Source organism: Enhydra lutris, unplaced genomic scaffold (genome assembly GCF_002288905.1).
Source record: "Enhydra lutris kenyoni isolate GAN:26980312 unplaced genomic scaffold, ASM228890v2 scaffoldscaffold39, whole genome shotgun sequence".
Classification (NCBI taxonomy): domain Eukaryota; kingdom Metazoa; phylum Chordata; class Mammalia; order Carnivora; family Mustelidae; genus Enhydra; species Enhydra lutris.
This window is the reverse complement of record NW_019154123.1, coordinates 15,709,691-15,733,011: the sequence shown is the minus strand read 5'-3', so window position 1 is coordinate 15,733,011 and position 23,321 is coordinate 15,709,691. Positions and strand designations below refer to the sequence as shown.

Genomic DNA, 23,321 nt, shown 5'->3' with positions numbered 1-23,321 from the left:
AATTCTGAGGCAGTTGGCATGTGCCAGACGTTATGCTAAGGACCCTCTATATATCAAAATTCATTAAAACCTCGGCCTTACGGCAGGTGCTATGATCCATCTATAAATGAGGCAGAACCACGAGGTACTACTGCTCAAGATCACATAGTCAGTCAGTGGTGGAGCTGGTACTGGGTCCAGGACCATCTAATAACACAGCCTGGGTTCTTTACTCACCTTGCCCACAGCCCGTCTGTTTAATATAACAACAGTCACGTACCTCAAGTATTTTTGGTCTAAAGGTTTAAGTAACAAAACCTTATATACTTTCAGGATTTGACTCAGCGAATGAAGACCAAGGCTACTTTCTCACTCCTGCTTCCCTAGTAGCCTTGGCTTTGGTACTAGGTTCCTTCATACGGTTAACTACTCTGTTGTCAACTGTTAACTACTCTTCTTTCACGAGGGTCATCCCGGTCACATATGGAAAGCTGAGTGAAGAACACACCCTAGCAGGACACGCTTCCAGGGGAGTACTGAACATTTACATTTCTCCTTAAAATTAAAATTCTTTTAGAGCCTCTGTAATCGTCAGAAACCGCATTCTGTCAATAGTCATTTCCAACTTTGGTTCAGAAATAATTCTTTTACTAATGAGTTGCACTTTTGAAATGCACCAAAAAAGACGAATAGGTATATCTGAATTTAAATGTGGCCACGGTATTAGAAGAGGGAGCCAGTTCTTAGTGTATGGTCAATTATGATGGTTTTTTTTTTTTTAAGATTTTTATTTATTTATTTGACAGCGAGAGATCACAAGCAGGAGGAGAGAGAGGAAGGGAAGCAGGCTCCCTGCTGAGCAGAGAGCCCGATTTGGGGCTTGATCCCAGGACCCCGGGATCATGACCTGAGCCAAAGGCAGAGGCTTAACCCACTGAGCCACCCAGGTGCCCCTATGATGGTGTTTTAACAGAAACACCATCAATATGTTTAGCAAATTCAAAATGTTCTGCTGCTGGCTGAAGCTTACATGTGGATTGTTCTTCTCCAGGAGCTCAGTTAATTTTTCTAATAGTGCAATAAGAAATTCTCTGGGCTTTCTTAGAACCCAGGCTGGTTGTGCAATGAAGATTCTCAAGAAAACTCCTCCAACAGCAAGTTCACCCTCTGCTTCTCCAAACACCACAGCAAAATCTTCAGGCAACTTTAAACAAAGAATGAATCACAGTCAAGTCACTTAATCATTAGTCCTACATGAAACAAAAAATGCAAATCCCATTAAGTGGTTATTAACATAATCAAATTATAATTACTGTAAGTTTTATTTTCCCTTAATAAAATTCAAAAAAGGTGCTTTGATTACTTACTTAAAAAGTGAATATTCCCATTTTTGAATTTAAAACCTTATTTTCCAGGGGAATACTTAAATGTCTTAATGACAAAATATCTGACGGTCATTAAACTGACTCAGTAGGAATTAAAAAACAACAACAAATCTACAAAAAATATAGTAAAATGTAAAATTCCTTCCTCTGAATAAAAATATATTTTACCTTCCAATTTACATCAGGGTTGTCTCGCTGATTTTTAAAGTGCCTTAGGGGGAAAAGAAAAGGAGAGGGGAATATCAAACTTCAGTCATAACATACACTTTCATTAAACATTAGAATAAGTATTAGAGAGATGATGGATGATGGAGAAAACATCTGTCCTTCTTGGCGATTTACCTGAAGGCTTTACTTACTCTAGCATCATTTCTCTAACTGTTGTAGACACTTTATCTCTGGAGCTATCATTCCAAATCAGCTCTGGATTTTCGTGAGTTCCTTCAAAAATATGTACAGCAGCTTCTGGGTTGTCTCTCATGGCATCCATAAAAACGCTTGGCAGAAATTTCATTAATGTAATGCGGACCTATATGAGGGGATTTGAGAAAGAAAAAAGGTCTATTGGACAGCTCAATGTGTTTGGTGTGCTTTGCATTTCTCTAGGATGGATTACTGCTGTTACTTGTGGTGTGGCTGATCTGGGCCTCAACTATCAACCAAACCACCCGGAGTAGGAGAAGAGATCAATCTTGGTTTATGCAAAGGTAACTTTAACAAGACTCATATGACCCGCTCTTACATACCTATCCAGTTTCGTTTTTTCTGTTTCAAATTTAAGACCCTTGAAGAAATTCAATATTGCTAATGCATATACTGTCCAGAGCACACCTTGCTAGATCACGCCTTGCACACATGGTTTCTTCTTCCCAGAATACCCTTGGTTGGCCTGTCCCTTCAGCTCTCCATCATGCCCCTGCCCTTGCAAACAAATTTTTTTCATGCTGCCTTTGTGCCTTTCAAGTGCGTTTATTTTGCTATACTCTGTTTTATACTACACTGTGTCTTTTTTCCAAAAAGGACTTAAAATGCAGCTTTAAAAATAATACAGGGGTGCCTGGCTGGCTCAGTCAGTAAAACAAGCAACTCTTGCTCTCACAGTCATGAGTTCAAGCCCCATACTGGGTGTAGAGATTACTTTAAAAAAACAAAAAAAAGGGCAGTAAAAATAATACATCCAACACACACACGCACGCACTGAAAATTAGTTTGAGGCCTAAGGTCAAACATAAAATGAAGGTTGGGAAGTGTTTAGTTTTCCTCTGAGATCTTCACATGATTTCTTTCCTTCATATCACTCGAGGCTGTGCTCAAAGTTTTCTTCTTCTTCTTCTTCTTTTTTTTTTTTAAAGATTTTATTTATTTGAAAGAGAGAGTGAACACAAGCAGGGGGGAGGACAGAGGGAGAAGGAGAAGCAGACTCACCACTGAGCAGGGTGCCCAATGCAGGGCTTGACCCCAGGACCCCAAGATCATGACCTGAGCCAAAGGCAGATGGTTAACTGACTGAGCCAGCCAGATGCCCCTCAAACTTATCTTCTGGAAAGCTTCCCTGACCTAGTCTTTCTCACTCATTGCTTGCATTCTCAGACCTTGGCATGGAGCAGATAGTCAAAAACTTATTTGAACAAAGACTAATATAAAGTCAGGACACAAGGGAAACATCAAAAACTACGTAACTGATAGTGATGTACTACAAATTTAGTTCTGAACTTCCTAAGCAGCCAATGAACTAAAGGAAGTTATGTCCATTACATAACAGACAACATTCACAAAATAGGAAGTATTTCACTTTTCTTGGTCATGAGAGAAATCAAATTAGAAGTGATCAGTGACTGATATTATTAAACATTTAAGTAAAACAATTTATATAATGCAAATTCTTTGACTATAAGACTTGAGAGTTACGTACAGGCTACTCAGTTATCCGAGAACAAGAGCTGGCACACTAGGAGCCAAACTTGTCCTGCCACCTGTTTTTGCATACAAAGTTTTATTGGAACACTGCCACAACCATTTACAGTTACTGTCTATGGCTGCTTTCCTGTGACAATGGAAGAGTTCAGTATTTGTGAAAAAAAATCAGATGACCCAAAAAGGATAAAATAGTTACCATGTTTTTTCCTTTATAGGAAAAGTTTACTGGTCCCACCCCCACCTCACATCATCTATGAAAATTAATTCAGATGGATCTAGGATGTAAATCCAAGAGCTAAAACTATAAAACTCTAGTAGGAGGACACACGGGGATAGCTCTTTGTAACCTCGGATTTGGCAATGGTTTCTAATATATGAGATCAATAGCACAAGCTATAATAGCAACAAAAAACCCAGACTGGGCTTCATCAAAACTAAAAAAATTATGTGCTAAGGGGCACCTGGGTGGCACAGTCAGTTAAGCATCTGATCTTGGTTTTGGCTTAGGTTGTGATCTCAGAATCGAGAGACTGAACCCTTTGTCAGGCTCTGTGTTGGGTGAAGGGCTTGCCTGGGATTTTCCTTTCTCTCCCTCTGCCCCACCCCCTCACACTCCCCCTCTCAGATAAATAAATATTAAAAAAAAAATTTGTGCTTCAAAAGACACCATAAAAAAACAGAATGACATTCATGGAATGAGAGAAAATATCTGCAAAGCATGTACTAGATAGGGGACTGGCATCCAGAATGTATAAAGAACATTAAAGAACAATTACAACTCAACGGTAAAAAGATAACCCTATTAGGGCGCCTGGGTGGCTCAGTGGGTTAGGCCTCTGCCTTCGGCTCAGGTCATGATCTCGGGGTCCTGGGATCAAGTCCCGCATCGGGCTCTTGGCTCCGCAGGGAGCCTGCTTCCTCCTCTCTCTCTCTGCCTCCCTCTCTGTCTACTTGTGATCTGTCTGTCAAATAAATGAATAAAATCTTAAAAAAAAAAAAAAAAACAATTAAAGAATAAGCAAAAGATAAAAACAAATAGTTATTTTTCTAAAAAAAGATGTACAAATGGCCAAAAGCACATGAAAAGATACTCAACATTATTAGTCACCAAGGAAATGCAAATCTAAACCATGAGATTCTATTTCACACCCATTAGGATGGCTATAATCAAAATCAATATCTAATAACAAGTGTTAGAGAGGATGTAGAGAAATAAGAACCCTCAGACATTGCTGGTAGGAATGTAAAATGCTACAGCCATTTTGGAAAACAGTATGACAGTATGACCTTCCTCAAAAGGTTAAACAAATAGTACCCTCTGATCCAAAAATTCTATTCTCAGAGAAATAAAATACATATCTTTAGTCAGAAGAGCCAAAATGAAGGAACAATTCACATGACCATCAACTGATAAATGGAAAAACAATGTGGTTTATCTATACAAGGGAGTATTATTTGGCAAGAAAAAGGGATGAACAGTATGGAATAACCTTGAAAACGTGCTAAGTGACAGAACCCAGTCACAGAAGAACATATATTACATGATTTCATTCATATGAACTGCCCAGAATAGACAAATCCAGAATATAAGTTAGTGGCTGCCAGGTGCTGGAAGAAGAGGAATGGGGAGTGACTGCCAAAGAGAACAGTTTTTTTTTTTTCCTGCACTGAAGAAAACAGACAGTGGTTACCCAATCTGTGAATATAATAAAACCACTGAACTGGTCACTTTACATGTGTGAATTGAATTATATCTCAATAAAGCTGTTAACCGGGGCGCCTGGGTGGCTCAGAGGGTTGAGCCTCTGCCTTCGGCTCAGGTCATGGTCTCGGGGTCCTGGGATCGAGCCCCACATCGGGCTCTCTGCTCAACGGGGAGCCTGCTTCCTCTTCCCTCTCTGCCTGCCTCTCTGCCTACTTGTGATCTCTCTATGTTAAATAAATAAAAAACTTAAAAAAAAAAAAAAAGCTGTTAACCAAAAAGGAAAACAGTTCACACCTCCCAGTTCTAAAATACCTTCCTGCAAACCAGTCAATGAAGGGGCTGGTACTTGTATCGTTCCTATACAAAAAATTTAAGTGTAAATATATTTACTTTGAGAAAATCTGTCCCTCATGTATTTCGATGGACAAAAAATTACTAAAGAGCTCAAAGTTAACTCCAGTACATGTTTAAACAACTAAAACATTATGTACATCATGTAATATTAGATATTACAACTTTGTGCTACCCAACTCTAGCTTTAAAAAACTCTGTATTATATACCAATACTCATACTTTTATGGACCCTTTCTACAGAAATCCAAGTGTAATCTCCCTCATCAACCCTTGTGATGACAGACTGTTAACTTTATTCCCAAAATAAAATTGTTTCCGAGACTCTGACACATTCTCAATATCCCAATCTAGAGACAAGACAAGGAAAAAACCTAAATCCAGATTGTTTTTTTGAGGTAAGACTGACTCTGGAAGTGGTGGCTCGGGGGTTTGAGTCCTGAAACACTTCTCTGAGGTGCTAACTTCCCGGGCTAGGCACAGACAATGAATGCTTCAGCTAGCACTACTTCTGCTGAAACTGAGTTAATGAAGGAGACTGGCTACACCTGTGTCTGGATGGAATTCTACTCAGAAGTACTGTTTTAACAGGTTCATGTTCTACAAACAGGACTGTTTCCAAAGATCATCCGATCATCTTCAGATTCTGGACGAAAGATCTCCCTGCAACATGGAGAAGCTGTTACACTCCGTGCCTGTATGGACTTACTTGCCCAGGTGCTATGTCTGTACTAACAAAGATGTGGGGCGTTTAAGAACACAGATCACCATATCCCCTTCACGAGCTACTTCCACAGGCCAGTCCTCACAGTGTCAAAGTCTAACCCAACTATCTTCTGTCAAAACTTACATATACTCTTCTTCTTTCTTCAAGGAAGGCATACGGTTTACCACCATAATCCAAACACTGTCTTAAGACTTCTCAATTCCAATAAAGCCTTCTCCATCTATACTTTTTCTCAAAGTAGTAATGCAGAGCAACAATTTCAAGTATATCGATCTTTCAACTTTCACATCAAATCACGTCCTTAGCCTCACCATCAGACTTTGGTAAACTTCATGAAATCAATATCAAAGTAACAGACCTTAAATAATTTCTTTCTAAGGACCTATTTTGTGCTCACCTTTGGACCTATTAGTTTGTCTGCTGTCATTTTAGCAAAAAGTTCCGCTGTTTGGGCTCGAACCTGTGGATGCGTTGAATTGCAGAACATATCTAATAAGTAAATCAAAGCTCCTAGGAAGGAAAAAAAAGAATTAGCATTTATACTATAAAGAATATGACTTTTCTGATCAGCTGAATTCATTTTCAACTTTATTTCAACTTATTGGAGTATGAGTTTTTTAATTATAATCCTTCCAAAGCATTCTCCTAGTTTATCAGACTGTACAGAAACAGTTTAAAGTAAGCTTCTTATTTGGAGCATGACTGGATGAGAAAGCAATCTATACGTTACCTTTTGCCATTGCTTCTTTGATTATTTTTGTGCTTGATGTCAAAGCATAAAGAGTTTCCAAAACAAGTTGGCGACCTGTAGGATAGAAGATATTTCAAGGAATGCACCATCATCACATCAGCTGACATTTACTGGGCATCAGCTCTGGCCTGGCACTGGCCTAGGTGTTCTACAGAGCGTTATCATACTTAGCTCTTCACAATAACCAGCGACAGGTATTATTATGGCCTTGTTAGGAATGGGGAAGAGAAGGCCCAGTTTAACCAGTCCATGGTGTCACAGCTAGTGAGTGGCGCAGCTGGGTTTTACTGAGAGGTCTGACTCCAAACTTCACACTCGTAACCACTGTGCCATACTGTCTTCCTACCTTGATCATTACCTTCTTACCTTCCTACCTTGATCATTAAACAGGCAAAATCTTTCCACTTCCTGGCACCACACTGAAGATACTGGTCAGGAATCCAACATTTTTATCTGGTGCTCTGGTCTTAGAGAAGTGAGTAGGAAGCAGCAGTCGCAAGACACTGCTCCAATCTAAGACATGACAGTATCTTTCTGGACGCAGCCTATACATCTCTCATCCCCTGCCATCAAAGTATATTCGGCTATTGGACTTTAACTCTTCCAGAGTCAAACAGCAATGACATACAGGGGACCAAAGGGGTAAGAGTTGGCAATAAGGGTGGAGGCTGCCAAGCATTAAGCTGACCCTGAAGCAACAACAAAGGCTGCTCCCTGGGCTGGGCTCTGCTCACATACAGAAGAACACACATTCAAAATCCTAAGAGAAGCGACAACACTTTACTGAAAATGCACCACTGCTGAAACACACTTTCAGAGGAGAACAGTAAGTCTTTGGAGGGGATACTAGGAAGGTTAAATATTTTATGTATTTAGTATCCCTTAGCAACCAGCGGGAAGACAGGTGATTTAGTCTAAAATATTAACGACAGCAGAGTAGGCTGAGCTGTCTAGATGTCAACTACTTCACCTGTAAGCTTAAAATACTGACTGGACTATAGTTCTCAAACTATGATTTTTGTAACATTCTTTACTTCATAAGTCAGTGTGATTTTGCATTGTTTAAAGCCTCACAAAACCACTGAAAACCGATAAAAAAGAAAAACCAACTAAGGTTGTAGGTATGACACAAGTAATCTGCAAATGACTTTCAAAAGCCGTCATTTTAGAGAACTATTTCAAATGTTATTTATTAAAGAAAACAACATCATTCAATGGAAATTCAACTCCATTCAAGTCACTGAAGCACTACTGTGTGCAAGTCACTAAGGCATAAATAGAAAGAGAAAGGCTCTTGTTCTTAAGGAGGCAGACAGGTGTGAGCCAAGAGCAACATGGCTTCCAAGGGGTTGGCAAAGCCAAGTGAGTAATGTATTCTGACAGTCCGTGGTGAAGCTGGAGTTATACTACAGTTGCCTTTGAAAAGCAATCTCAAGGTTAATTCTGGCACGAACACACACGACTGTGTTAGACAACCGCATAGTTTAAAAGAAGCCTATATCAGTGCAGGCTGTATTCAAGAAATAAGATAGGTATATTTTTAAAAACTGATCTCACTTTGGTGGTAATAATCTCTATCCACATCAAATCCGTAAAGGACAAATAATGCAGGATTGAACTGTAAGCTGAAAACAAGGTAATTTTTTTTTTAAAGATTTATTTATTTATTTGACAGACAGAAATCACAAGGAGGCAGAGAGGCAGGCAGAGAGAAAGGAGGAAGCAGGCTCCCTGCTGAGTAGAGAGCCCGATGCGGGGCTCGATCCCAGGACCCTGGGATCATGACCCGAGCTGAAGGCAGAGGCTTTAACCCACTGAGCCACCCAGGCGCCCCACAAGGTAATTTTTATCTTAAGCATTTTTTCCTATCATCTAAGAGCAATGAGGTTTCTTTACAAACCATGGGTCAATTCTCAATTACTCAGTGCATACCATTCTCAGAAAACTGAAACTGAAAAACCTAGGTTATTTTCCTTTGCTTTTGGACCTCTCTTACCTCTAACTTTCAACCTTTGAAATGGTAAATACAAAATAGTTTTATTTACTGATGTAAAACACAATTAAGAAGACAACTCAATATAACGGATACTACTTAAGAGATTCTAAAGTAAATATGGATATCATGTTTTGTCAGAGGTTTTCTATTTGCTATGTGATTGCTCCCTCTATAGGTTGGCTATGCTCTGGTTTCCAAAATTCCATTCATGAAATATACATACTTGATGGTAATGAATGCAGAAGAGCCAATAAATTGGACAAAACCATTGATTCAGCAATATTGTTGACACAATCTTGGTTAGATGTCACTATATTCACAACCTGAAAATTAAATCAACAAGATATTAAGAGTTTGGGAAATAATTTTGGTCCTAAATAAAATTAAGTCCAATTAGTCAGACCCAAAAAAGTTTGAGGCTTCCCAAAGTGGAAAAAAATGTTTGGAGGAGAAAATAACTTTTAACAGTTTAATTTTAAAAGATTGGTTTTATTACTTTGATCTTTTGTGAAATAATAAAAATAATTAAAAAACATTTATGCTCATGTATATAGTATATATATATATATAAACTTCCTATTAATTTAGAGATAAGAATTAAATGTAATCATCTAAAAAATATATTAGAAACAAGTCACAATCTCGAGGTTATAAAGATGCTTTCAATCCCATACAGTTCATGCTCCATACTATGTATTTCAATCACAACTGGGGTGGGGAGTGGTTAGAAGATAATGATCCTCACTACTGGGACTTCCTTTTTGCTTTTAGAGGGAGACAGTAAATATCTTCAGTGCCCAGCACAAGAGATTTAGTTTATCTTTCTATCTGTTATAAAGGAACAGGCATGTTTTTCTTTCAAAGAAGATGACCTCTCAAGTCTAACTTTTATAGTATACATCTAGAAGATCAATGTCACTTGAAACACATGGTCAGCATCTCAAACCAACATGTCAGATTTAATGATGTTCATTTAAAAAGTTATAAGGATATGGAAGAATTAAGTAGAGAAACATGCTTTCCAATTAAAAGAACATGCTTGTTAATAAGCTTTTTAAATTATTTTATTATTTTATTAAAAATAATTTTTATTATTTTATTAAAAATCTTTTCAACCAAAATGCAACCTAAGAACATGTTATGCAACTAATTCATAAACTGCTCATAAACCTATTGCTTCAGGGTTTAATTTGGCGTTCTTTACAATAAATTGTGTATGTTACAATTAGCAGGATCATCTGAAAAATGATCCGGGAAGCCTACTCTGGATTGCCTTGACAATGAGACCCCTGTAGCCAGAAACCTCCTGCTTCTCCCAGAGGAAAAGGCTGCACCCAGCCTCCCATGGGACAAGTGGTTTCATTCTCCTAAAAAAGGGACTTCCAACTTCTCTTGGACCGCTAAAGCCCAAAGATTCTGGGCAGCTGGCTTTCTTAGACAGCTCCTGTAAACATCGTAACAGCCCAGTTGTCTGTAACCCTCAGTGAAGAGGGTGCTTTTGTACTAATCTAATTTTGTACTAAAAAAGGACAGCAACTGAAGGGAAGGGGGTAGGTGAGTCCTCTGAACACAAATGTACAGCGTGTGGCCAGCAGTATGCCCTGGTCTCTGGGGACACTGAGAGATCAGGGAAATCCTGCCCCCTGTTCCTGTCATCTCTGGCTTCCAAGCTTCCCCAGTAAGGCCCATTCCTTAACCCACATTGCATGACACTATATAATGCATCCCAAGTTCTGATGCATGGCAGACAATGACCACACAGGGAACCACCCTGAACAACAACGTGCAACACTGTTCTTCAAAATGAGTATACTAATTTAAGTTTTAAGAACACATTTACTTGGCTTAATAGACAAAATAAGAAAGAAAAGAAAAGAAAAGAAAATACATGCAAACTTCCATTCAACTTCAGATAGTGGTAGGAGAGACAGCATGCTTTAATACAAAATTCCTTTACCTCTAATGCCAACTGCTGCACTTGACCCGCTCCATGGACACGGAGAAGAGAAAATATTAACTTAAAGTGCCCAATGCATTCACTCTCAGAGCCTAAGGAATAAGAATAAGAGGTTTATCTTTTATTTCTAAGAGATGTTCTAAGTACATACCTTCAGAAAACTGATCTACACTGTTGTTTACTATCGATTCTAAGTCTCTGACAACACTTTCTCAACATTTGTGACACGGAATAAATGGAATACCTTCTAAACAGCAGTAAATCTTAAGAGGCAAAAAGTAAGATAAAATTTCTTAGGTTTGTTTTGTTTTCATTTCCATCCATATCCCCAGCCTTCAAACTAAAACCAAGTATCTCAAATACACAATGCAAATGCAACTTAAAAAATAAGGGTGTAAGATAATGATATTTCTACTCTTTACCTTTAGACCTTAGACCTACCCCCTCAGCCTAATTACAGTTTGAGAGAGTGTGACATCATTTGCTTTTAATATAAACTGAATTAGAACTCTGTCAGTTGAGGACTACATTACAAACAACTGTAATGGATATACAAAGGGCTCCTTGTGAAAATACATAAAACTGAATACTGTTTCCATTCCTATGCACCTCAAACCCCAATCCCATATACTTACTATCATTATGTTAATTGAATAAAAATATTAAACATTAAGGTTCTGTGCAGTGTATTTTTCCTTTTACTATATGTTAGTGGAATATATAGTATAATCTGTAGTTTTTTAAGACTTCAGAAGATAATTCACTAAGACTCCTCAATTTAAAGGAGTCTGAAAATATTCTATAAATAGATTGCTTTTAAATTCATTTTCAAACCACTATACCACTGTAATATATATGGAAAAGAGCAAAAGAGTAACTGAGAGTTAATGATAAATGTTAACAAAAAGGATTTGGGGTCCTCAAGTTACTTAAACTGAATCTATATTGTTTTAGGTTTTATGCACCATATTTGTTATCAAAGTTAGAATTAGAAGAAGCTTTCAAGTTTTCACTCATGCGTCTCCCTGCTGTCAGGCAAGAGTGGTAACATTTTTGGAAATATCCTCTTAAGCCTGTGTAAGAATGAAAACTCACTTTTTTTATTACAATTTTTATACACCAAAACCTTCAGGTAGTTTCTCAAAAATATAAGAGCCCATCTATACACAGCATTGGGTTAGATACCAGAAGAGACAAATCAGATCACCTAATAAATCGATCTAATTTAAGCACTTACATGTCAACTTATGTAATCAATATGAAATTTTATACTATCAAGTTATTCTGTCTCTTCAACTCATCGAGACTAATTTTTCTCCTAGAGATATGAATTCTAAACATGATGCCTTCATCTCCCCTCCTTCTACTCGACTGTTTATAGGTAAAAATATTATGAGCCAATTCTTGTTACATTATATCAAGTATAACATTATAACCAAGTATACGGTTTTCCTTAAGTTTCTCTGATAAAATCAAGAACTGGAATGTTTAGGGCCCTGCTATTGTAAGGATCTTACTGATCAAGGGTACAGTCACACACCTGGATTATATTTTATGACATTTCTCAGAGCTTCCAAAGCCATTTCCACTCTTGGCAAGCGGTCTCCATGTTGCTCTGACTCCACTTTTGCAGCATGTGTGATAGCCATGAATGTGTGGAGGTACTGGGCCTGGGAGCCTATATAATCCAAAAGACTTGCAGCAAATGCTTTTGGGACCTAAGTCGAGTGGAGAAATATTTACAAACATGTGTGCTCTCAGAAATAACTATGAGACTCCACAGCAACACCCACTCCCTTCCTCCCAAAAAACTTCAGGGTATGGAACGATTAAATTATACATATACATGAACACTTATGGATTTGGGGGCAGAAGAAGTAAAACCCAGTTGCATTAGAAATCATTTCTCAACTTTTTTTGTCCCAATACATTAGAGATCTGATAGAGTCCCATTAGGACCTTAGTATACAAATTCTGAATTAGTGTATCTCTTCCTTTTATAAATCAAAGTAACTGATAGTACCGTATGTAACTTCCACAATTTGGTTATATTTTTATATTTAAAAAAATATTTTTTTAGAATATAAATTTGAAGGACAGTTTTCAAAGAGACTTCACAAATCAATGAACTCACTCTGCTTAATAGCTATTTATACAAATTATTCTGTGATACATAATATACATTATGGTTTAGTAGATTCCTTTTTTCCCAAGTGCAAACTTTAAAACAAAGCCCCAGGGGGACACCTGGGTGGCTCAGTCGGTTAAGCATCTGCCTTTGGTTTGGGTCATGATCCCAGGGTCCTGGGATCCAGCCCCGCGTTGGGCTGTCTGCTCAATGGGGAGCCTGCCACTCTCTCTGCTTGTGCTCTCTCTCAAATAAATAAATTTTAAAACACAAAAAACAAAAACAAACCAAAGCCTCACTTCTTCCCTTCTTATAGACCAACCAACCACCAAATCTTCCTTGCCACTCCCTCCAAAGAAAAAACTACAACAAAAAATTCCTATACATGACCACCAAGCACTAGAAGATAAAAAAGCTCCTCGTTTGCTTCTGAAAGTGATTAGGGATCATCAAAAGAAATGACATGGTTTGACCTCAATCATTTTCTAAAAAATTTCTTTGCTTTCCACTGGTATCTTCTTATTTTCCTCTAATAATTGGCCAGAGAAATACTTCTGTCTGGTGGTCTGATATTCTACATGATATAGTTAATGTGTAAGTGACCTTGCACTTCCAGGAGAGACTAGTAAGTCAAAGGCATATGCACATGACACAGTTAGGTAGGTAGCATCATGCATAAAATATAAAAAATAGTCGGGCAAGGAATATTTATTTTCATGAATCCACAAAATAAATTCTTCAACAAGCAAAATAAAGAGGTTTACAAATTACTTATGGTAACCACATCACATACCCAGGTGAGTGTAACACACTTGGCAAAGAACATGTATTATTTCAACTTATTTAGTGTGAATAAACTAGCAGCTTTCAATAAAAAAAATGACTGAGGGTATCAGACAAAATGAAAAGTAGAGAGCTTACCTCTAGTTGGAAAGTAGGGACTTCATTATACACCCTAACAAAAATCTCCCCTACAATAAGTTCTTTGGCATGATCACTATAGACAAATTCTGATCCATAAGTTTTGTCACAATCACCCTTTTTAAAAAAGAAAACAGACTGTTAGATGTAAATGAGGATCATCATCTGATTTATAAATCTAACCATAGTCAATTTAATAACTTAACAGATAAATAGCCTGGAAGTTCCATTTTTTTTCTAGAGGGAAACTGTGGTGGGACACACATCAAAGCACTCAATGCAGTATTAATGTTTACAACTAATAATATTAACTCTTGAATAGGCATGAGTTATTTTTTAGTTCAAAGGTTAATATTATAACTCATTCTAAAATTTCAAAAGATCACAGAGGTCATCCAACGAGGGGTCTTAGAGCTAATGTTTATAAAGCTAGTATGACACTTGGTTCTTCTCACTCCACTCAGCAGACATCTGGCCTGGTCAGCTCCAGGGTGATGGAGCTAAGAAGTGAACACATCTGGACTGGCCTTTAAAAATTAATACACTGGTATGTGCTATGGTGAGTGCTGTGAAGTGTGTAAACCTGGTGATTCACAGACCTGTATCCCTGGGGCTAATAATACATTATATGTTAATAAAAAATAAAAAAAAATTAAAAAATAGTAAAAAAATAAATTAAAAAAAGAGAAGTAATACACTGAATGGAAGTGCTAGAAAATAGAGTCTCTGAAGAAAAAAAAGAAAGAAGACATGGTAATACAGAGGTTGCCACACTGGGAAGCGTATCCATTTAAGGAAAAGGAAAAAGACAGAAAAGAGGAATGTCAGAAAAACAGCACCAATGTAGATTTAGGTGGAAATTACACAGAATTTAAGTTGGACTGAAATGGTATGTAAAAGTATACAATAAACTGTAAAGTGTTAAACAAAGAGAAGATGCTATTATGTTTCTTCTGGCAAATGAAGAGATGTACAAGAATGTGAGACCTGTTCTCTCCAGCTCCGCAATTCTCAAAACTTTGATCTGTAGAGTTCTATCATGAAATGAGTTTAAAAAAAAATCCTGAATAATTCAGGACATAACATTGGTCTTTATTGTTCAATAAAATCTAAGCCCATAAACGTAACTGTCTGCTAAACCATCAAGTCTCAACCATCCAGTGTATGGACTAAGCAGGCCTTATCTTTGGCCACAGGACTATCTTGGTTATTTTGTTGTTGTTTTTTGTTTTTCACAGCTTCATAGATTCTCCACCAGAAGGTGGCAAGACAGGAGAAACTGTTCGATTCTGATACCAGAAAGCAACTTTGATGTACTGGGAAAAGAAGCCAAAGACAACAACTCTAACAGTGTTTTTGGAGATAAAAATTCGTTAAAAAGGGGAACAGCTACATGTAAACGGGACAACAACAAACACAAATTTATCATTTAGTACAAGACTGCTGTTCTTACATGGGCCACCCATTAGGTGGCAAAAACCTGTAGGCCTAACACCAAATGGAGAAACAGTATGTTTCTGTCTTGTCAGTACTGAATTATGTTTCCAGAGAATATTTTTTGAGACCAAGTAACCCCAGAAGTTTATGAAACAATAACATACCTTTTTAATCATGTTTTCTTGTTGGGATTCAAGAAACTCAAGTAGTTCTGCTCTTGTAGAATTATTCCATATCAAATAGGGGCTCTCGGTGTTGCTGTTGAGCATCTTCAGAATCTAGGACACAGAATATTACTATTTTTTAACAGAAAAAAAATAGTGCAAGTTAGCATTTACTGAAACTGCTGATGACATGCCAAGCCCTGTAGTAAGTGCCTTAAGTATAATGGGCCTCAATAGTTCTAACGAGTTTGTTGATAGTATCCATTTTACAGCTGAGAAAAATCAAAGCTAAGAGCAATCTAATGATTTGTCCCAAGTCACACAACCAGCCCTTAAGTGGGGGAAAACTGGGATTCAAATTAGAGTCTGTGTGACTTCACATCCTTAACATTTGCTCTGTTACAGTGAAAAATATGAGAGATAGTTTGTGCTGAAACATTTAATAAACTCTTAGTAAACATAGGCTTAGAAAGAATCATTCCATACTACCTTTATATAAACATGTCTGAAAACAAAATCGAAATCTTTCTGAAGCACACTGCTGTGAAGGGAAGCAAAATTTATGGGCAGAGAGTCACTTTCGATTTTCTTAGCCAAACCCAAGGCTGCATTAAGCAATTCTGAAAGCATAGCTTCTGCTTAGCCATCCACAGCGCTTTCCCTTTGTCTATCTGGTCCTCTGCAATTAAAAGTGAATAGACATCTAACTCTCCTTCAAATGTTTTAATACAAATTTCTGTACATTTTGCATTTACAAAGCTCTATGCTAGCAGGAAGTCAGTGGGTTAATACCTTTGTCTTAGACAAAGCCATCTAACTTGTTTTAAAAATGTTAACCATTAGTTAACTAAAATGACTGAAGAATACATTCTTAGGTAGGACACCTGGGTGGCTCAGTTGGTTAAGTGTCTGCCTTCGGCTTTGGTCATGATCCAGAGTCCTGGGATCAAGCCCCACATCAGGCTCCTTGCTCAGCAGGGAGCCTACTTCTCTCTCTGCCTCTCCCTACAACTCCCCATGCTTGTGTTCTTGCTCTCTGACAAATAAATAAAATCTTAAAAAAAAAAAAAAACTCTTAGAAGAATTGTAAAACTTTGAGAATTGTGGTTTAAAATAAACATTTTAAAAAATCCAAATGGTGTTCAGACCAAGATTCTGAAATGCTCCCCCCCACCCCCGTAGTGTATCAACAACCTGCCAGTATTTCTGGAAAGAATGTCTCCCCAGTAAAATACATCATGCTGCTGAACACAAAACTCAGAAAAAGTATGAAGATTAAGAGTAGCATCTAAAGCTCTTCACCTCTTACTCAGGGGACACTGAAAAGCAATGGCCTACACCAAAAAAAAGAGTCAGACTGAATTAAAAACAAATATTTAAAAATTCTAAGAGTACTTTATATCTGGGACACTGAGGACTTCTTCCCTTACAAAAGGATTGCATAATCGTAAGAGAAAACATAAAAAAAGTCTAGAATTCTTTCATTCAAGGGTAACTACAGTTACCATATTAGCACAGATCCATCCATACACTTTTTTAATACCAAAAATGGGATTTTTAGCCTTTTCACTTAAAATACTTTAAACTTCTTTTAATGTCTTTAAACATACCTTTACAATTTAGGGCTTCATAGTATTCTAATGAATGGATTTTTATAGTTTAATTCTTTAATGCCACATTCTTAGATTGTTTCTCAATGATCCTCACAGAAGAGGCCAAAGAGGTTGGCAGAGCTGTTAAAAAAAATGCTTGATTTCTGTCATGAATGCATGTATGTGTGTTAGCTTTTAGGATTTCAACTCTGTGTCTAAGTTAGAGACTGTAAGAAACAGCCAAAAATGGGGGTGCCTGGGTGGCTCAGTCGGTTAAGCGTCTATCTTCAGCTCAGGTCATGATTAGGGTCCCTGCATCAAGCTCTGTCAATGGGGAGTCCGCTTCTCCCTACCCGGTACTCATGCTCTGTCTCTCCTATTTATTCTCTCGAATAAATAAATAAAAATCTTAGGGGGAAAAAAAAAAAAAAGAAAGGAAGAAAAGAAACAGCCATAAATAGACTCAGAGTCTCCTAACTCCCACTTCTCTGCCCATTGTGAAATACCATTTCCAAGTTTGTTCTCTTTTCCTGTCCCCTTGTGACACAAGGCTGCTAAGAATTATGGTGGGCTCCAGAGCCAAAAAACAAAGTTAATTTTCCCCTGCAGAAAGAGTAGGCTTGCAGACCTGATATTATCAGGATCAATCCACAATAAACTGAATTTCTTGGATGAAAGAACAAACATGATCATTCTCAATTTTTAGGTTTCCTAGAGCAATCAACATTGTTGTGTTATTCTACTATTTAAATGATCTTGGAACATTCATCAAAACCCAGGCTATTCTGAAGCAACATACCTCTGTAGCACTAACCACAGCAAGTTTTCTAGCAACATAGGGTGTCAGCATGCCAGCTAAACTTTTTCTTATGGTTGGATTTTCTGGGGTCGCCTGTTCTTCAGGCAGATATCCTCCAAGGCGACTTAGGGCACGGACACTCAGTTTAGCAAGGCTGTTGGCTACTTCCTGTTATAAAAAAAAATTAAGACATTGAAGTAGATCTGTTATATTACATAAGTAACATGGTACCTTTATGGAATCAAAACCATAAGGAAAAAAAAACAAAACAAAACTATTTGGGACACATTTAAGGAGCAAAAGCAAGTCCCCAACACTGATGTAAGAGCTTATGCATTAGAGCTTACTCTTTCATTTACACAAAAGGAAATCAGAATCTGTATACTCATTTATAGCCAATACAGTATCTTGTAGATAACTGGAAGAAGCACATTTGGGCGTAGGGTGGGGAGTAGGGGATAGGCAGGCAGACTTGCCTGCTAAAGAAACACATGAACGACAGGAATAATGAATGACAGTGACTAAACAAGGAGAGACAGGAAAAAATATTCAAGAAAATCAGTTAAGTACTAAAGTATCTAGGGGTGGCTAGCCCCAACAGCCCAATATTACTGTTATATTTCCCTGTGTTACACAACCATAATTTTGCAATCATAAAGGTCACTCTAAGTAATCAAGAAAAGACTGTTACATTCTGTATATGCTACTGCAAATTCCCACCATTGTATCCTTCTAGCACAAGTAGTTAAGATAAAAAGTTCTGGGGCTTAAAGAGCAATAAGCTTAAGTTATCTAGAAAACAGTTTATGTCTGGGGCTCTGAATAGCTGGAACTCTGCTTTGCATTAATTCCGCATTAACCTATGGTATGGGTTCAAATTCAAGATTAGAGCAGTGTGAAAGTTACCTGCTGGTTTGTTTCCTCGCTTTTCTGAATGCCACTCTCTTCTAGTGTGTAGTCATAATTAAACAGATAACCAAGCAGATGCCACAAAATCCCAGCCTGAAATAGGTGTGTCTGAAGCCAGAAATCCACAGCAAAAGAACTGACACATTCTACTCCAAGAGCAGCAACCCGCGGAATACTCTGTGAGAATAAGAATAATAAAATTAGCAGCGCCTGGGTGGCTCAGTTGTTAAGCATCTGCGTTCTGCTCAGGTTATGATCCCAGGGTCCCGCATCAGGCTCCTTGCTCTGTGGGAGGTCTGCTTCTCCTTCTCCCATTCCCCCTGCTTGTGTTCTCTCTCTCGCTGTCTCTCTCTGTCAAATAAATAAAATCTTTAAAACAAAGAAAGAAAGAATAATGAAATTACAGGGTTTAAAAAACTCCCAAGAGAAACTGGCTGTGAATTTATGTCAAGGTAGCTATCTTACTGTGCAAGATGTTTACCTCCTAGTCGATTTTCAATTCCAACTTAAATCTGAATCCAATATCCTTTAAAGCCTAAAATTAAAAGTGACCCTGTGACAAGACAGAGAATTATCTTTGAAGCTAGTGTTTAAAGTCTTGGGAACACAGTTTTTTCCATTTTTCTTATCTTTAATTTTTAAAAGTAGTGATAAGGCATTAACAGCAACTCACACGCTAGGATCCTAAGTGTATCAGCAGTATCTTCAGCAGAGTTCTGTGGATTTGCTTCCTTAGGTCAGAGTCTGTATTCTTATTAAATACTTCTAAGGACATCGTGTAAATATAGTTGAGAGATTTTCATCAGATTCCTTATTTCTAGATACCTCAGGCCAGGATCAGCACCCCAATCCTGTTCTATTCCAACACAACTCATTCTCTCTGGTTATCTAAGAAATCTCTCTCTCCTTCCCAGTCACCACTTCCATCTACCCCAGCCAGCTGCCCACAGCCCGACTGGATTGGGAGGAAGTGCTAAGTTCTCAGCTCCACAGAGCCTTTCTCACCAGGCAGTTACTGACTATTTCATGTTTCACATGGTCCTTTACTTGCACCACATCTATTTACTCTAGTCTCTCATTTCTTCTCTGCCTCTCTTCAAATGTTCAGATGAGACCCACTTCGCTATACAAGTATCACTTTAGTTTTATTCCTTATAGATCACAGTTAAGAACAAAAGCCTCCATTTACAGCAAAGGCTCTGTGAAAAATGATTTTAGAGATCCAAATAATGCACATAAAAATGATTTTGGGAAAAACAGCTGATTTATAAATTGGGAACTGGCTACTTGACAAGAACACCCATTGCTTACTGCATCCAGAAAGCATTAAAAATGAGCTGTACCTTGCCAAAATATAGCACCCGACAGAGATCCTTGATGATGCCAGGCATTTCTGTGATCTTTTCTCGGCATTCTTCAAACTGAGCGGCCACGCTATAGCATTTGCTTATGTGTCCACACACCTGCACACAACAAAACAGAGCAAAACAAGAGAGTTACATGAGCTCCTTATTTAAGACAGCAGAAATAAAATCAGCAAAGATTCATGAATAATGTTTTAATAGTACATATGATGCTTCAAAATTAAAAAACATTTCTGGGGCACCTGGGTGGCTCAGCCTTGGGCTCAGCTCATGATCTCAGGGTCCTGGAACTGAGCTCTCATCAGGCTCTCTGCTCAGTGGGGAGTCTGCTTCTCCCCACCATGCCCCCACCCCTGCCTACTTGTGATCTCTGCCTGTCAAATAAATAAATAAAATCTTTAAAAAAAAAAAAAAGAGAGAGAACATCTCTGTTGAATCGCCAGTATTCCTGGTTATGATTATGATTTCCTACAGATGCAGGGTTGGCAGCCAATGGCCATGCAGCATAGGGCAAAATGACTGTGGCCTATTTTTGCATGGCCGGAAGCAAGGAATGATTTTTACATCTTTAAAGGGCTGCAAAGAAAACCACAAAAATATGCAACAGAGACTGTATCTATAGCCTGAAAGTTTGAAATGTTTACTCTTTGGCCCTTTATAAAAATTGTTTGCCAACTCTGGATTAAGGTATTTTTGTCCAACCTATTAACATTGCAGAATTACAATTCTCAGGATGAAACTAAAAAGCTTGAACTTGATTGTTTTAAATCCTAAAATCCACTGGCATTAAAAAAAGGATCACATAAAAAGATGCATTCTACAATAATCTCAATGAATTCCTGATGGATTTTTCTATCATTCAATTATAAACAGAAAGAAAATAAACCAATCAAAACACTGTAGCAGTGGGGGGAGCACCTGGGCGCCTCAGTCAGTTAAGTGCTTGCCTTCTGCTCAGGTCATGATCCCAGGGTCTTGGGATCAAGCCCTGCATTGGGCCCCCTGCTCAGTGGAAAGCCTGCTTCTCCCTCTCCTTGCCGCTCCCCCTGTTTGTGCTCTGTCAAATAAATAAATAAACCTTAAAAAAAAAAAATAAAAACTACAATAGGGGTGGATTATTGAATCTGTATAAGACAATGAATGTTAGTTGAACCTGTGGTAATCTTTTCACAATATATATAAATCAAAACATCAAGCTATATGCCCTAAATTTATACAATGATGCATGCCAATTATTTCTCAACACAACTAGGAAAAAAGTACAAGGGATGATGGACAGAGGTAAACAAGAAAGTTAGGGAAGGGGGCAGATGATAAAGGACACAAGAATGGCAAAATGACAAATGTGTGAAACTGGGTGATGGAGATAGAAAGCTTCATTATATTATTCTCTAAGAAAAAAAAAATTAAGCCACTAGATCACAAGTAATTTACTGCAGTACTTCTTAAAGCATGATGTAGAGACCAACAGCATCAGCATCACTTGGGAATTTGTTAGAGAAGCGTATTCTCAGTCCTCCACCCCAGAACCACTGAATCAAAACAGTGGGCAGCAGGGCAAGTGGAGGTTAGCCAACCACATTTTCATGAGCCCTCCAAGTGATCCTCATAGATGTTCAAGTCTGAACTACCACTAGTCAAGTATAACTTTCTTAGAACCATACATGTTAGCCTCACCTGTACTGACATGTCACTTGGTTTACTAGAACGATTCAAGACAGCCACACAGCGACTAAACGCCTCCTGTAACACCTGGAAAAAGAGAAGATCAGCCATTAATTCTACATTTGGACTTGAAGCCAGAAAAGCCTTTTCTTATAGGAATAAAATATTAAAAATCTTTTCATGTTAGATACTTGGTAAATAAAGGTGTTTTGCTTAACATTTGTTAAATAAACAAAGGATTACCATAAGTTTCTTTTTAAACATTCCCAATAAGCTAGTTTGTAAGCTGCAAGTTTACCAATCTTGAATCCAATACTATCCCATTCATATTATGAAATAAGGCTCCATTCTATTTTTAATTCTGACACTAGAATATGGAGACTATAGCATGTTATTTGCTGGAATAAATTAAAATTAAGAAATTATATGAATTTTACTTATACTTGGTGAATTCTCTATTGCCAAAAGTCATACAATGTGCCTGAACGAGCTTGAAGTGAAGCACAGAGGACATTCCACATTACCTCAATTCCATTCTCCCTTCTGAGCTCTTCAGCATTGAGGGCTGAGCAGTTGACAGTATGGAAAGCCAGCTCTGTAGCAGCAGGCAACAGTGGTGATTCTTTTGAGAAAAGGAGGTCATCTGAAGTTTCCATTGTTATAGTCCTAATTAGCATGGGGTATCCTGCATATTTATAAGGCTGTAAATCTGAAATAATCAATGGTTAGTGTTGGAAAAATGGCAAACAAAACAAAAACTGACTTATGGTTTTAAGTTAACTATTTTTAATTATGTTCCCTTAAAGAAAATGATAAAATATTTGACATTTTAAATGTCTCCTAATTCTAGTTCATAAAAAGAAATTAAAATGGTATAAATCTCTTGGATCTTTCTTTTTCTAGCACACTTGTTTGGCTCATTTCTCCAAAATGCTTCCACCAAAAATAGAGTATTTTCTGATAAATTTACTGAACTTAAGTATGTAGTGGTTTTGATCCTTCACAAAATATCTACTTTCTATGTTGTCCATGGGATCTTTGTAACTTTTCACTTGATCACAGCACAGACAAATCAGGATCCCACACCAGAATTAATTAGCTATAAATCCCCTTTGGGTAAGTGGGATACACAGCCTGAAAAAACTTTATGACCTTGATAACAAACCAATGGTAAGCCACAACTACCACTCTTATATAGCTGTTAGCCATTAAAACACAACCAATGGTTTGAAAATGACTTCTTTAAACTCATTTTTTTAGTGGTAAATGTGATATACCTAAATGTGTTCTGTTCAACTCATGCAAAAGTGAATCAATTAACCACTGCTCTCAAATTGCTAGATCCCCATGCTGTCCCCTCCAATAGTAAAACTGCAAGCCCACTTGTCTTTAATTACCCAACAGTCCTGCTTATGTCAAATCCCCACTGTCCTCCCTTCCTTTTCTCCTAACATCATCCTACAGAGCAAATGGGTCTCCCACAGGGCACTTCAAGCCATTCATTTCCCAAGCCAAAGGATACCTGCTGTTTTGAACCTAACTTCCCATCTCTAACAAAGCCTTTAACGTTTACA

The 23,321-nt window shown here is 37.7% G+C and overlaps 1 protein-coding gene across 2 annotated transcripts in view; it reads right to left on the bottom strand.

Moving 5' to 3' along the window:
* The window catches only part of LOC111155013 (DnaJ heat shock protein family (Hsp40) member C13), a 119,100-nt gene that overhangs the window by 12,095 nt on the left and 83,684 nt on the right, over positions 1-23,321 (bottom strand). For both annotated transcript variants that reach the window (XM_022515006.1, XM_022515007.1), the window contains 15 exons: positions 22,272-22,456; positions 21,760-21,834; positions 20,062-20,181; positions 18,716-18,895; positions 17,810-17,977; positions 15,419-15,532; positions 13,818-13,934; positions 12,309-12,486; positions 10,769-10,860; positions 9,035-9,134; positions 6,795-6,869; positions 6,462-6,574; positions 1,724-1,893; positions 1,533-1,575; positions 1,010-1,183 (listed from right to left, as the gene is read on the bottom strand). In XM_022515006.1, the coding sequence (XP_022370714.1) occupies positions 1,010-1,183; positions 1,533-1,575; positions 1,724-1,893; positions 6,462-6,574; positions 6,795-6,869; positions 9,035-9,134; positions 10,769-10,860; positions 12,309-12,486; positions 13,818-13,934; positions 15,419-15,532; positions 17,810-17,977; positions 18,716-18,895; positions 20,062-20,181; positions 21,760-21,834; positions 22,272-22,456 (1,904 nt within the window). The remainder of the gene's footprint in view (positions 1-1,009; positions 1,184-1,532; positions 1,576-1,723; positions 1,894-6,461; positions 6,575-6,794; positions 6,870-9,034; positions 9,135-10,768; positions 10,861-12,308; positions 12,487-13,817; positions 13,935-15,418; positions 15,533-17,809; positions 17,978-18,715; positions 18,896-20,061; positions 20,182-21,759; positions 21,835-22,271; positions 22,457-23,321) is intronic.